Here is a 15,451-nt window from a genome sequence, read left to right on the forward strand (position 1 = left end):
ATTGAGCCCCAAATTGGAAATACAAAGCTTAACTAGACCAATTCCTTTAGAAAAATGAAGTTATAGAGGAACTATCCCACCAGAAACACCACATCCAAATGGTTTCAGAAGGGAATAACCAGATAGCCTCAATACAATAAAAATTGTTCCAGAGTACTGAAAAATGAAGGAAAACATCAATATTCTTCTTATAAAGCAAGTATAACTTGTTTCAAACTTGAAAATGACAGTACAAAAAAAATTACAAACCAACACTACTTATATTGATGCAAAAGTTCTAGACAGCATACTAACCAACAGAACCCAATACATTTTTTAAAAAATGATACACCATGGCCAGGTGGGATTTATTAAAGGAATCCAAGGTTGTTTCACTATCAGAAAATCAATTAATATAATACACCATGTTAATAGATCTAAGGAGACAAATCATAGGATTATCTCCATAAGTACTTTAAAAGCCTGTGACAAATAAACACTTGGAAGAAAGCAGTAGTTTCAATGAATATGTGATTAAATAAAGTCCTAAAGCTAGCATTTTCTTAAGGGGGAAACTTACTAGAGGTACTTCCACTATTATTAGGAACAAGGTAAGGATCCCTACCATCTCTACTACTGTTCAATGTTGTACTGCAGGTATTGGAAAATGCAATTAGGCAAGAGAAAGTGATTAGAGGAATAAGAATTGGAGAAGAATAAGTAAAACTATCTCTATCTACAGGTAATATGTACTTAGAAAGCCCTGGAGAATCAATGATAAAACACATTCAAACAATTCAGTAAGGATTGTTTGCAACAGGATGTAAAATTAGCATACGCAAATCAGTAGACACAATAATAGAGAAAATCCCATTTATAATAGTGACAAAGAAGATGAAATACTTAATAAATATGCAAAACCTATATGAGAAAAACATAAAGCATTCCTAGATACAAAAGTAGTCTTGAACAAATGAGTGAACATTCTTTGTTCTTGGATAGGACAGTTCAAGATCCTAAAGATGTCGGCTGTACCCAGGTAATTTAAAAATATAATGCAATCCCATTGAAAATACAAAGTGTTGTGTGTGTGTGTGTGTGTGTTTTTTTAAGAGAGAGATAATGCAAGCTGGAGGAAGGGCAAATGGAAAGGGAGAGAGAATCCCAAGCAGGACTTGTGCTTAGTACAGAGCACAACTAGGGGCTCGGTCCCACAACCCTGAGATCGTGACCTGAGCCAAAATCAAGAGTCAGATGCCCAATCAACTGAGCCACCCAGGTACCCCAAAATACAAAGTGTTTTTAAGATAGAGCTGGAGGAGCTGATACAATGCTCACGGGGGAAAAAAGCACGCAAATGCCTACCAAAATCCCAACAACAACAAAATCCCAACAACATTTTTTGCAAAAATAGAAAAATCCATCCTAAAATTCGTATGGAATTTCAAGAGACCCAAATAACCAAAAGAATCTTGAAAAAGAACAAAGTGGGAGGACTCACACTTCCTGATTTCAAAACTTAATGGAAAGCTGCAGTAATCAAACAGTGTGGTACTGGCAGAAAGGTATATAGACCAAAGGAAGGGAACAAGAGTCTAGAAATAAACTCCCAAATATATATGGGTCAAATGATTTTCAACAAGGGTGCCAAGACCATTCGATGGGGGAAAGAACAGTCTTTTCAACATACTGTGTTAGGAAAACTGGATCTCCACATGCAGAAGAAAAAAACTGAACCCTTACCTAACCCCATATACAAAAATTTACTCAAAATGGATCAAAGATTGAATATAAGAGCTAAAACTATGAAACTCTTAGAACAGATGGGGGAAAGCTTCATGACAGTGGATTTGGAAACAATCTCCTGGCTGTGACACCAAAGGCACAGGCAACAAAAGAAAAAACAGACAAATTAGAATTCATCAACATGAAAAACCTTGTGTCCTAGTAACATAAAGGACACTAGCAACAGAATAAAAAGGCAAACCATGAGATGGGAGAAAACATCACATCTCTGATGAGGGATTAATATCCAGAATATATAGACAACTCATAAAACTCAACAACAAAAACCAAACAGCTGGATTCAAATACGGGCAAAGAATTTTAATAGACCTTTCTCCAAAGAAGGACCTACTAATGGCCAATAAGCACATGAAAAGATGTCAACATCACTAATCATTTAGGGAATTGCAAATAAAAACCACAATCAAATACCATGTCACATCCATTAGGGTGACTAATGTAAAGGAAAAAAAAGAAAAGAAATGTTGGTGAGGATGTGAAGAAATGAGAACCCTGGTGCCCCGCTGGTGGGAAATGTCTAAAAAATGACAAACAGGGCTTCGCAGATGCCGCTGACGCCACCCAGAGCTGCCCTGTGCCACCCTGCCATGGTGGACCCCATGATGTTCTTAGACAAGTGCCATCAACGTGAGCCCTTGGGCCATGTATCTTTTGAACCCTTCGCAAAGTTCTAAAGAGAGCCAAAAACGTTTGCACTCTGAGGACTAAAGAGGAAGGATTTGGTTATAAAGTTTCCTGCTGTCACAGAATTATTCTAGGGTTCATGTGCCAGGGGGGTGGCTTCACACGCCATAATGGCCCTGGTGGCAAGTCCAACCAGAGGGAGAAAACTGATGATGAAAATTTCAGCCTGAAGCACACGGGTCCTGGCATCTTGTCCATGGCAAATGCAAGACCCAACACGAATGTTCCCAGTTTTTCATCTGCACTACCACGACTGAGTGTTTGGGTGGCAAGCATGTGGTCTTTGGCAAGGTGAAAGAGGGCATGGAAACCACTGAGTGCTTTGGGTCCAGGAATGGCAAGAGCAGCAAGGAGGTCACCGTTGCCGACTGTGGACAACTCTAATAAATTTGATGTGTGTTTTATCTTCACGACCAGACGGTTCCTTCTCCCATCTGTTCATAATGGCCTACAATCTGTGCTTTCACTGCAGTTCTTTGGGTTCCATGTTTTCCGTACCCCTCTCCAAGTCAAGATGGATTGTACAGCTAAGTTTATGATTATGAAAAACCAAACGACAACAGCAAACAGAATTACCATACGCCCTAGCAACTCCACTTCCAGGTGTACACCCAAAAGAATAGAAAGCAGGGACACGAAGAGAGATTTGTACACATGTTCACAGTAGCCCAAATATGGCAGCAGCCCAATTGTCCATCCCCAGAGGAGTGACAAACAAGAGGTGGTACACGCCCACGATGGAATATTACAAGGAAATCCCCACACCTGCTACAACATGCATGAACCTAGAAGACGTTATGCTCAGTGAAATAAGCCGGACACAAAAGGACAAAGCCTGTATGATTCTCCTCAGATGAGGGACTTGGAGCAGTCCAATCCACAGAGACGCAAAGTAGAATGGTGGTTGCCAGGGGCTGGGGGAGATGGGAATGGGGAGTTGTTTAATGAGTGCAGAGTTTCACAAAGCTCTGTGGAGGGACGGCAGGGATGGTTGCACAACAGTGTGAATGCACTTAATTCCACTGAGCTGTACACTTAAAAATGGTTAAAATAGTAAATTTTAGTAGTAAATAGTAGTAAAATAGTAAAATTTTAGTAAATTTACTAATAGTAAATTTTATTTTATCTTAGTAAAATAGTAAATTTTAGTAAAATGATGTATATTTTGTCACAGTTTTAAAAAAATAACCACTTAAAGCAAACAAACAAGCAAGAATAGCCAGGAAAACACTGAAAGGGAAGAGCTACAAAGGGGGCTGGCCCTACAAGACATTAAAATATACTGTAAAACACCTATAATTAAACCGTAGTCCAAGTGCATAAACAAACAGAACAATGGAATAGAATAGAAAGTCCAAAAATAGACCCGAGTGCATATAAACATTAGTGTATGATAAAGGTGGCATGTCGAACCACTGAGCCAAAGACGGAAGTTTTAATAAAGGCTGATAGGCATTTAATAAACCATGTAATAAATGCTGGTCATTTGGAAAAAGATAAAATTGGATCCATACCACACACCGTACATAAGGATGGAATGAGGATATGAAACCATACGAGTACAGGAAGAAACCTTCAGTATGGGTAAGGGCCCTCGAACCATGACTCAAACCCCAGATGTAATGGAAGAAATGATTAATAACATTGTTTAGAGACATATGTTTAAAGTTGTATTGCAAAAACTACCATAAGCAAAGTCAAGCTACAACGGACAAACCAGGAGAAAATATTTACAACATAAATCACAGATGAAGGACCAATATCTCTAATATCTAAAGAACCCTTAAAATCAGAGGGAAGAAAAAGCTCAAAAGCCTGAGGGGGAAAAAAATGGGCAAAAGACATGAATAGGCAAGTCACAAAAATATCTAAAACTTGTCTTTAATCACACGAAAAGATGGAAAAATGTTCAGCCTTACTTTTAATGCTTCAGACTTACTTACGTTGCTCACTTATCTTCCAGACTGGCAAAAAAAATCACATAGCATGGCGACACACTCTCGGCAAGGCTGTGGGGAAACGGGCACTCACACGCTGCTGGTGGGTAGGCAAAACAGCACCACCCCCACGGAGGGAAATCTGGCGACAGCGAACCAAGCTACAGTTGTGCTTATCTTTTGATTTAGCAATCCCGCTTCTCAGCTACCCTTGAAGCTACCCCTGCATCACCATGAACATACGAAAGCACGAGGGTATTCCTTGTAGCACTGTTTATGATTGCAACATACTGGCAATGACCTAACTGCCTGTATAATAGAGAACGGTCGAATAAACCATGGTAAGCGCAGTACGTTCACACACTAGACTGCTATGTGGCTATGAAAAAGAAGGAAGGAGAGCTCAATGAACTCGTATGGATTGATTTCCAGGATGCACTGGAAGTAAGGTGACATGCAAAAGGATAGGAAGGAAGGCGGTCTGAGAATACACGTGTGTCTGCTCATTTGTGCAAAAAGAAATACAGAAAGGCTACGGCAGAAGCTCGTGACTCTGGTTAGCCATGTGCCTGTGGTGGGAACAGGGTGGAAAGAGGAAGATGTAGAGAGGATGGAATGAATGGGGGTGGAGAGGGACAGATCCGAGGATACTTTAATGAATACTATATATCAGTGAGAGAAGCAGATACAGAGAAAATATACATTACATACAAAGAACAAACTGACCACACTATATTTCATCAAATGAACATACCCCACTGAAGGGGTGGGAAGAACTAAAGCAAATAACTTTTGAATATGGTATTCAGACTATATGCCCCCAGGGTGAAGAGAAAAAACACTAAATGTGTGTCAAGGTCTACTTAGTAAGGTTTTTCTTCGAAAGAGTACGAATTAGCAGTTTGAAACTACTTTCTGTGTATTCTAGGACTGAGCAAATATACTATGAACAATGAATGGGAGCTGGTTTTCTTCTGGAGAAAGAAGTACCAAATATGTATAAGTGAGAATGAGCCATGCGGTACTAGCGTCAGTTTGAACCCAGATAGATCGATAGGTAGAAATACACACGGGGGAGTGTGGAGGTTATATGCAATAACAATGTGGTATAATGTTATTATACATATTCCCCCAGATTTGTCCGGTCTAAGAACCTAAAGCAATGAGTTTCCAGTAGCAATGAGCATATCCAGTGCCCAGATCTCGGCTTCTAAATACCATTCCCCACTGAAAGGAACCAGGGCTCCTTGGAGAAATAGCTGATTTCAAGGCTGGGTCTGGGGAAGTATAAAATGAACTCAGAACATTTTGCTGTGGCCAAAAGTACAAGAGGAACCTATCAGGACACATAAATCAGCTTGAAGAGGCTCCCTCTGGCCAAATCTGGGACAATTGGGGCATCAAAATATAAAATGGTAGTAACAGATTATAACCCTTCAAACGAAAAGAGAATCTGAGTCGATGTTGATAATGAGAGATCTGGAGATGAACAAGACACCCTCTAGAGCCCAAGAAGTCCACAGCGCAGGGAGCGGAATGGCCCACAGATGGGCGCGGGGGCTCCGGGAGGAAGTGACGGGGGGGGGGGGGGGGGGACTCACGAGGGCCCTTTGCGCATCCGCGGTGTGCTCATGGCCCACTGCTTGATCTTGCTCAGGCTCTGCTCGCCGATGAGCCGGCGGCCCTCGGACGGCATGCAGTCCACATACAGGTTGTACAGTAGCAGAGCCTCTGTGTTCTTGCGCAGGGCATCGGCCTGGACCACGCGCTGTGTGAACACGCGCGGGTCCTCAGCACAGAAGAGAAGCTGGATCCGGGGCACCCAGTACTGGCAGGTGAGGAGGGGGGGCCTTCCTGGGGCCAGGTGGGAGGGAGACAGGGACACACGACACAGTCAGACCTTCTGGGTTGGAACACTGGGCTCCCACCTGGCTCTGCAGCTGAGGCCTGGTGACCCTGAGCAAGTGGTCTTCCTTTTCTGACACACTGTCACATCTGTAGAATGGGCACACTCCTTGGGCCTGCCCGCCACCCAGTTTGCCATGAATGGATGTGAAAATGCTTTGTCAACCGTAAAGAGCTGTGCACAGACAAAGAGTCCCCCCGGGGGTGGCTGCCCAAGTCCCCATCCCTCACCACCACACCCGGGACAAATATCCCTGATCCATGGGCCTCGGCCGCCTTCCGTGCAGTGTGTTGCACGTGGCATTGTCAGCGGCTCAGGGTGGGCCTATCAGATAATGGCCATTTGCCCTTCCCGGGGTCTCTGTCTGAGTGATGAGTTCTCTGGTTTTCACTGGTCAGGGGCCAGACAGCCGCAGGACACTTAGAGCAAGGCAGAGTTCAGGCCTGACGGGGCTGTGCTGGGGGTGGGGGGCGGCCTCGGTCACAGGCCTGAGTGGGGGTCTGCATAGGGCAGGGCAGAGAGCCCCCACCTTCAGCGGTGACCCCTCCGTTCAGGATGGGCTTCCCCGTCTCGTCTCGCACCAAGCCGTTCTGGTCTGTCTTGTGCACCAGGTAAAGCTTCTTCTCCTCGTCATAGTCCAGGACGCCGACACTGCACCATTCATACTTCAGCTTCCGACTTTTGGGGTCCTCTGAAACAGGAGAGGAACCCGCCGGTGCTCTCTGCCGTAGGGTCGGCAGGGGCCTCTGAGTGTGGGCAGCAGGTGCTGGGATCGAGTCTCAGTGGCCACTAGTCTGGCCTCCCTCCCTCCAGGATGGACCCCCTCTAGCTCCAGCAAAGCAGGGACCCTGCTTCCTCCCAGCCAAGCTGGCCTCTGGGGGACCCCTGGTAAGGAGGAGCCAGAAAGACCAGGCTTCTCTGTCCTCGTGCTCTGTATGACCCCTTTGGTGCAAACAGAGACACAGGCCAGCAGGGCTGGGACAGGAGGCAGGAGAGCCCCAAGCACAGACAGACCTGCTGAGGATATAGTTGTAAAGCTCCTTGTATCTGAACTGGACCCTTCAAGGTGACCAAGGCCAGAGTGAACCCCTTCCCGTGGGCTGCCTGTGGCAGCTGAGGCCCTAGGCCACTCCTGCGAGGACAGGTTAGGGCAAGGTAGAAGCTTACCGCCCTGCAGTGGCCCCAGAGTGGGCCTCAGGGCCTGTTGGTCAGCGTGGGCCTCCCTCCCACCTTCCTGGGCTGAAAGCCTTTGCCCTGTTCTCCAGCTCATCTCCTGCCACTACTGGCCCCACACATGTCTCTCCAGCCATACTGCATGTCCGCCTGTTCCTGTGACTCTCCAGCTCATTCCTGCCTCAGGGCCCTTGTACTGGCTATGCTCTCTGTCTGGAAGAGTTGTTGCTCAGGTCACCTTATTGCTGGTTTAGTCCTTGCTCAAATGGCTTCTCCTTGGAGAAACATCTCTGGCTAAAAGAGCACCTTTGCCCCAGGCACTCTCTGCCTTGCTACCCTCTTCGTGCCCCTCACAGAGCCTGAAGTCACACTATGTATGCATCGGGTCCTGGGTCCGGGCAGCTCCCCAACGGCAGGCGTGACTTTGTCTGTGTTGGTCACAGCTGCGTCCCTGTGCCTAGAATGGAAACTGGAACATAGTAGGTGCTCCGTATACCTTTGTAGAAAGAAGATGCACGTGGCACGGTGCCTAGCAGAAGCGCCTGAAAATAAACTGATGGGTTCTAGACTGGTTGAGGAAAAACGGCTGGGATTCTGGTTGAAGCTAGAAAGACGGGTAAAGATGCTGTGGTAAACCTCGTTGACTTTGGTTCTGTTTTGCTTTTCCCTTCCCTTCCCATAAGCTGCTTTTTCGAAAAGGCTGACCTGGCTTGGCTCCACTTAGAGAAAAAGATGTCACAAGAAGCCCCCCGCAGAACACCAGAGGTCTCGGGCAGAATCGCTTCCTGCCGGCCCCTCCTCCCACCGGCGCTGCTGCCCACAGTCAGGGCGTGTGTGAAGGGGCGCGGGCAGAAGCACTTCGGGGAGGCTGGCACTTGGTGCATTTAAGGTTAATGCAGCCCCACACCTTCTGGTTTTATCACCAGGAATTGGAGATCTGGGAACACTTGAGTTAAATTATTTTTGTAATTAAGTCCAAAGTAAAGGGAACATTCTGGGTTTCTTGTCTAGTTCAGAGAAATTGATTCCAGCATTAACATGTTTTTAAATCGAAACATAAGCTTACAGCCTGCTCAATGGACGTGCTGGGGGGCCCCCTGGAGGCTCTCGGTTCCCCACGCAGCCCACCAGGCCCCGGTTGTTTCCCGGTCCCAAAGCGGTGGGTCCGCCCAAGGGAACAGAGCGGCCCTCAGCCCTGCACAGGGGGACAGCCACCTCCAACATCCAAGCTCCTACCCTGGCTCTTCCTCGGATGCCCACACAGAGACCAGCCACACAGGCCAGGGTGGCAGCCAAGGAAGCTCCCCTGGCTCTATTCCCTCCAGCAGCAAAACACGGCCCCAGGGCAGACGTGGGGCCAAAGGAGGGGCAGACACAGCCAAGGCTGAGGAACGGCTCATCTGTGCGGGTAAACTGCGGGTGTGGTAGTGGCTGTGAATCAGTGATGGCAGGCGTGTGAGTGTGTGCGGTGAAAACGGGTGTGTGAGTGTGGGGTGTGGCGTGTAAGGGTGATGCTGAGTGTGCTTGTGCATGTGTTTGCAAGCAGATGTGTGAGCGTGAGGGTGTGTGCTGTCCAACGCGGCAGTGAGAGCAGAGAGGCTGCAGGGACAGCTGGAGCAGCGGTGATTTCTAGGTGGCAGGATGGAAGGGCTTCAGTTGTGCCCCTTATGCACATTTGAACGTTTCCAACAAGCTTGCATATTTTTTTTTATCACCAATAAATCCAAGATCTAAAAAAAAATACTAGACACAGTCCAGCAGTCCCTTCCCCAGCCCTCCCACAGGTCATCCCTGGTCCTTGTACTTCTTGCCTCTGTATGGCCTACACTTTAGCTTCTATCCCAGCTGGGAGGCCTCAAAAGGTGGGGGCCCTCACCTCCATGGCCACCAGCCCCCAGGGCAGCCCAGGAGTCCATGGAGGGGCTGCTGCCAGACAGGGATGGTGCAGACCAGGATCCTTCCCCACCCGCACCGACCCTGCTCACCGTGCCCCAGGATGTCATCAGTGGGCAGGAGGGCTTTTCCAGGGACAGGTTTCCTGTCCTGAGACCCGGGCTCCAAGCCCATGTTGATCCACTCGCTGGGAGTCCGGCAATCAAACTCCTCATTGTCAAACACCTGGAAGAAATGGGCAGAGGGTGAGGGGAGACAGCTCACCCCTAGAGGGGCCAAAGGGCTGGCTGCACCAGAGGATGAGGGGGTCTGAGTAGCGTCCTCTTCAGATGCAGGAGCTGCAGACTAGGGACCAGGGGGGTGAATGCCTCCTCTGCTGTTCACAGGGGTCTGGCTCCATGACACCCTGGATCCCGGTCCAACCAGGCCACCTGGATGCAGGCAGAGGGGTATCTGGGGACTCAAAGCAGGATATGGGCTCTCTCTCCCACTGCCCAAGGATCATCCAGCTCAGACCCAAGGGCAGAGGTGGCCCTTGGACTTTCCTGAGCACCCCGCCTACACTCAGAAATGAAGGAGATTCAGGGCTGTCAGGAGGCCACCCTTAGTAGGGTGATCTGCATTCGGCTCCGCCTCCCCATAGGGACCACCAAGCAAGACACACTCAGGGTCATGGAGAGGAAGGGCAGAGAGGCAAGTGAAAGCCAGAACAGGCTTATGCTCCCTCTTTCTGCTCCCTGGACTCAGTTTCCCCATCAGTATCCCAAAAGGGCTACAGTGATGCCCTCCTCGACCTCAGTTCCCCCATCTCAGTGAGTTCAGAAGCAGTGCTCAGGGAGGCCTGTTCAGCGGGGCTGCTTCTGGTGCCTGGAGGTGGCGGGGGAGGGGGTGGGCAGAGAGCTCCCACACAGGTTCCCCAGGCTCCCAAGGAAGAAGCAGAGTCAGCATCTCAGGGCTTCTGGGCCCCTCCGGCCCCAGCCGAGGATGCCCAAAACCCCTGGCGGCGGCTCCAATCATGTTGATAAGTGAGTATTATGATTGCCATGGGATCCCCTCTTGGGTCTGACTCCTCAGCCAGACTCCTGCAGTCCTCCACCCCTGACCGTCAGCCCTCTATGGAAACTATGCTCACCTTCAGCGGGAGATAGACGGGGAAGAGCGGGTCGTGGCCCTGCTCAATGGTTTGGGGGTTGTGGGGATCTGGGTGCCTGGGCATGAGCATGTTGGAGTCGACGCCCTCATGAGCCAGCAGCTGCTCGATGTCCAGACTCAGGTACAGCCGCCTCCTCCTGGCCGAGGGGGACAAGGGGACCTCATGGCAGCTCACCGCACGTGAGGCGGCTTCATTGATGCCAGCAAGGGCCCACAGGGTGGTGGGGGATAGGGGTGTGGCCCAGGGTCGCCTCCGGGGCCCTCCCCCACCCCTCTGGAACTCATCAGGAAGTGGTGTGGGGAGTGGGGCTGGTGTCCTGGGCCCCAGCTGCCCTCTGCCCTGCCTGGCAGTTCCACTATGTTGACTTAAATGCCACCCTCCCCAATTCCAGAGCAAGGAAAGCGATGTGCTCCTATGAAGAAACCAAAGGGCTGGAAGATTTACACAGAGAGCCATTTCGTAACGCCTGCCATGAGGATGGCACCTAGCCGCCTGCTCTCCCTCGCCCCTTGAGCTGGGTGGATGCCACCCCCCAAAGGACCAGGCCTCCCACCGCCAGCTCAGCCATACCTCTCAATCTCAATCTTGCGGGGGCACTGGCCTGGCAGCACGAGGAAAGGCACCTGCACCTTGGGCTCATAGGCCTGCAGTGGGAAGTCAGTCTGGGTGAGCAACTGGGTGGTGGACCCAATACGCTGCTGCTCCAGGTATTCCTCGAAGTTCTCAGGAATCTCAAAGGTTCCGACTGCAGGCAGAGGCACAGACAGGGGGGCAGGGGCTCAGGCCAGGGCCCAATACGCCCCAAGACAAAGTCCAAGGTAGCAGGCGTGCACGCTTGGGGCCAGGGAAGCTCAGAGCTTGCCTACGGCTGGCAGTGGTGAGGAGAAGGCAGATGTGACCCCAGGCGCCCAAGACAGTGCAAGCCTGGAAGGACGAGGGCCTCTGGAAGGCCTCCTGCTCTCCCTGCCCAGAGCCAGCATGCTCAACCACTCTCTGCCACACACCCCTCCCCCCTGCACCAGTGGCCTCTGCTCAAGCCAGATGCTGAATCAAATGACCGGTGGGGATTATAACTGGACAGGAAGGCGAAGTGGTAGCTCCCTGCACGGCTGATGGGTCCTGCCACCCCTACTCCAGAGGCCCTCCTAGGCATATCAGTGGTGAATGCTATTCACCCCCGGGGGGGCATTTCCAAACTCAAGGCATCCTGGATACCGTATGAGTAGGTGGCCCCATCATCCTGGCCCTGTGGGACAGTCAAGGCACAAAATGGCCATCCCTATTTAGACAACCAGGGAAGACAGAGTCTTCCATTCCAGGTCTGGGGGCAGGACAGCTGGTGGAGAGAGACCATCGGTAGGGTGACCATTCCAGTCTTCCCGGCACCTGGGATGTTAAGTGTAGAGGAAGGTCCCGAGAGATGTGGGAATACGCTCCGGGAGATGAGTCACCTTTCTCAGGAGCTGGGTGGGCTCAGGGAAGCTCAGTGATGGCCCCGACCCGATCTCCTGGGAGGCCCTAGTGACCCCCTCCTCGGGCCTCACCGCCTCTCTGGAGACAAGAGGTAGTCACACTGCAGGACAGCCCATCTTGCGATTAGCCTCCGGGGCTCCACAGAAGACTCGGAACCCCATGGTCCCAAAAAGGCATGGCTGAGAAGATAGTTTTCCACCTCCCTAATCATCTGCTTTTGAGCCTGTGGGTCCATGACACCATTCCCCTCCCAGGACCATGGGCTTCTGGGCCCAGCCCTGCATCCCTGGGGCCAAGAAGGCCCAGGATGAGGACAACCAAGACTGGCCTCCAGGGCTGCTGCGCCCATGAGTCCCAGGCAGGCTTCTCAAGGCCTCCCCTTGGCCTTCCAGCCGCAGAGTGGACTTCTGTGGCTGGCTGCCACCACCCTGTGGCATTCTGGGAGGCTGGGTGGGTGGGGATGCAGAGCTGCTGAGCCCCCCACCCCACCCTACTGTGGATGGTGGGAGCAGTGCGCAGCCCTGAGATCTGTGCTCCGTGAGCATTTGTGAGCCACTGATGTCTGCGAGACTGCAGAGCACGACGGCCCGGACCCTCAGCTCACTGCACAAAGGCACGAACATATGCTATTTCCCGAGCCACTGCTGGGGCTTCCCAGACCCCGTGAGCCTCGTGGGTACCGAGGGGACTAATCTGGGCAGTGCCAGCAAGGAGTCCAGCCTCTCCTGGCGCTGGAGAGGGGAGGCACGCAGCTGGGCCCTCTGGGCCTGATCGAAGGGTGTATCCTGTCTGCCATCCAGGGAGGGTCCCCAGCCAGTTCCTCCCCGCCACTCAGGACCCCAACCAGCTTGCTGCCTTTCCTGGAGCCACCCTATTCTCCCCTCTGCCACTGGGGATGGCCCCATAACCTGCAGTCCTGTCCCAGAACCAAGACCCAGCACAGAGCCTGAGAGGAAGGAGAGCTGTCCTTCCCTCCTTCAGCAGAGCACTCCTGTGCTAGCCCCTGTCTAGGTGCTGGGGTCCCAGCAGGGACCACCCAGACACAGCCCTGGCCTCCTCCAAGCTCATGCTCCAGGGAAGGGAGAAAATAGAATTTACACATGTGAACGCCCTCCTGTCTCCAGCCAGGCAGAGAACAGATGCTCTGGCCCTGGGCAGCCCAGCCCAGCATGGCGCCCCTGCCACAGACAGACGGCTGTGCTCCACTGAGCGCTAACCATTAGCTTGGTCCTCACAAAGCACTTTATGCCTTGTTACCCCCATTTTCCAGCTGAGGAAACTGAGATCCCGAGCCAAGAAGAAACGATCTCTCTAAGACCAGAGGCCTTGCTTCTAAATGCACCCACCCAGCCACCCCACCCCTCTGGGCACTGACCGTTTGGAGTAAACTGGTCAAGGTCGGCCTGTCGCAGGAGGTCTTGGTTCATGCAGGGACCACGGCATACTTCCTAAAACCAAATCGCAGAGCTCTGAGGGGGTGTAAACATCCTGGGGACAGGCAGGACCTGGGAGGGACCACAAGGCCAAGTGTCTCCCCCAAGCCCACTGGGGAACACCCAGGGGCACAGGGATGGGGCAGAACCAGTGAGTTTCCACAATTCCTCATTCAGAGGCCACAGTGGACAGCAAGCTGCAGCCACCTGGGACACCCCTGACCCCACCCCCTTCTGGTCCTGCACAGCTCCCCTCCTTCCTCTGAGAACACTCCTGCTGTGTCCAGGGGCTGAGCCGCAAGATGGAGGGACCACAAGGCCAGCAGGTGTCTCTGTGAATGTCTCTCCCACCAAGGGCAACTCTGGCACCCCCAACATAGTGAGGATCAGTGGGTTCTTGCCCTCTCTCTCTTGACCTGTCCTGGCTAGGACTTTCCTAAGGCTGTCCAGGACTATGGGGCTCTTCGAACTCTCCCCTAGTCATCCCCTCTCCAGAGTCCCCCTCTACCCCAAGCCTTCATCTGTCCCCTCGCCTTCTTTCCTCCTCCTCTACACAGGCCATGGCCTCTGTCAGGGTCCTCAAGCCCCCTGCCAGCCACCTTGTCCCAGGAACCCCTCCCCAACCAGACCTGGGGGTCTGAATGAACTGCTGACTGAGAGGACAAATAGATGGAGGGACAGATGGATGGATGGATGGATGGATGGATGGATGGATGGATGGTCAGAAGGATGGACGGGTGGAAGGATGGACAAATTACTAGACAGACAGATGGCTAGATGGACAAGTGAACAAATGGATTGATGAAGAGAAGGGAGGGAGGGAAGGAGGGAGGGTAAGAGGGAGGAAGGGTAACTGGAACTCACCTCAGGAGGGCTTGGACTTGGGAGGGGACAGCTGCCACACTCACCCCAATTTGATCCAAGCTTCCAGGCCTGAGGATGTCAGAGTAGAACCCACGCTGCTTCATCAGGGGGTACTTCTTATCAGTGCCTGTCAGGGGCAACTTCCGGGGCTGCCCCAAGTCTGACAGCATGGGTGGGGATAGGGGCGAAGGCAGGGGGTTGGGGTCAGTGCTTGGAAGAGGCTTCTCTGACCCAGAATCGGGCCCCAGAAGAATCTTCCCCAGGTTATGCTCTAGGTCTGCATAGGTCCTCTTCAGAGTGCACTCTTGGCCCACTGGAGTACCATCGCATTCTGGGCTCTGAGGGGTCCTTCCTGGACTCCGGCCTTCTCTGTTACGCTGCTCCATGCTGCTTCTCGGGGCGCTCCTAGGAGAAGATACTGGCATCACTGGGATCTTGCCAGCGTCTGCTCAGCCCCCAGGGGCACCAGGTTACAGGGATGCCTTGTCTGCATCCTGCAATAAGCCACAGCGCCCCCCCCCCACAGGGGTGTGGGATGGAGGGAGTGGTCTCCTAATCTGGACAGACACACAGTGCCAGGCAGGTCCCACTTGGAGACAGCAGGGCCTTCCCTGGATGTTGCACGTGAGAAATGTCTTAACAAAAGGATACCCTGACCCAAGCAACGCCCTCTCCCCCAGCCTCATCCCATTCCCCAGCCCCTGCACCCTGGGACACAGCAGCCAGGAGCTTGCAGTACAGGCTGCTCTGTCGGCTGGGTGTGTCGTGTTTTGCCATCTCCATTTTAGCCACCAGGTGCGCCTGGCTGGTATAGGCTTCCTGTTGGACACTGCAGGGGAATCCTGCCTGGATTGATCTGAAAGGCAGGGTGGGCAGCCAGGACTGTCTAGATCAAAGCTACCCCAGCCGTGCTAAAGCCGCCAGCAGCTGCTGAGTCCATTTCTAAGAAGGCGGGGTGGGGGGAGTTGGCAAGGCCACTTTAGGGCCCATGAAAGGCAGATGGGGCTCTGGCAGAAAGCCCCAAACTCTGAGCCCAAAGGCCGACCAGCTTCTAGCCAGTCAGGCGTGGCCTACCAGAACTCAGCTCCCTGAATCCACTCCCTGGTAGCCAGCCACCTCCCGGGGCAGGTGCCAAAAACATTGTTGAGGC

At 51.8% G+C, this 15,451-nt stretch overlaps 1 protein-coding gene and 1 pseudogene across 1 annotated transcript in view; one reads left to right on the forward strand and one right to left on the reverse strand.

The window, feature by feature from the left end:
- DNAH1 (dynein axonemal heavy chain 1) overlaps nt 1–14,728 on the reverse strand; it is a 72,287-nt gene extending 57,559 nt beyond the window's left edge. Inside the window, exons 1-7 of the mRNA XM_087867002.1 lie at nt 14,346–14,728; nt 13,380–13,452; nt 11,102–11,276; nt 10,511–10,667; nt 9,471–9,603; nt 6,842–7,003; nt 6,008–6,260 (exon numbers count right to left, since the gene is read on the reverse strand). Coding sequence (XP_087723128.1) covers nt 6,008–6,260; nt 6,842–7,003; nt 9,471–9,603; nt 10,511–10,667; nt 11,102–11,276; nt 13,380–13,452; nt 14,346–14,726 — 1,334 coding nt within the window. The 5' untranslated portion in view covers nt 14,727–14,728. The remainder of the gene's footprint in view (nt 1–6,007; nt 6,261–6,841; nt 7,004–9,470; nt 9,604–10,510; nt 10,668–11,101; nt 11,277–13,379; nt 13,453–14,345) is intronic.
- Nucleotides 2,373–2,853, forward strand: LOC123798732 (peptidyl-prolyl cis-trans isomerase A pseudogene; annotated as a pseudogene).
- Nucleotides 14,729–15,451: the final 723 nt, after the last annotated feature.

This window comes from Ursus americanus, chromosome 14, assembly GCF_024610735.1.
Source record: "Ursus americanus isolate L20-20 chromosome 14, mUrsAme1.1.p, whole genome shotgun sequence".
NCBI lineage: Eukaryota > Metazoa > Chordata > Mammalia > Carnivora > Ursidae > Ursus > Ursus americanus.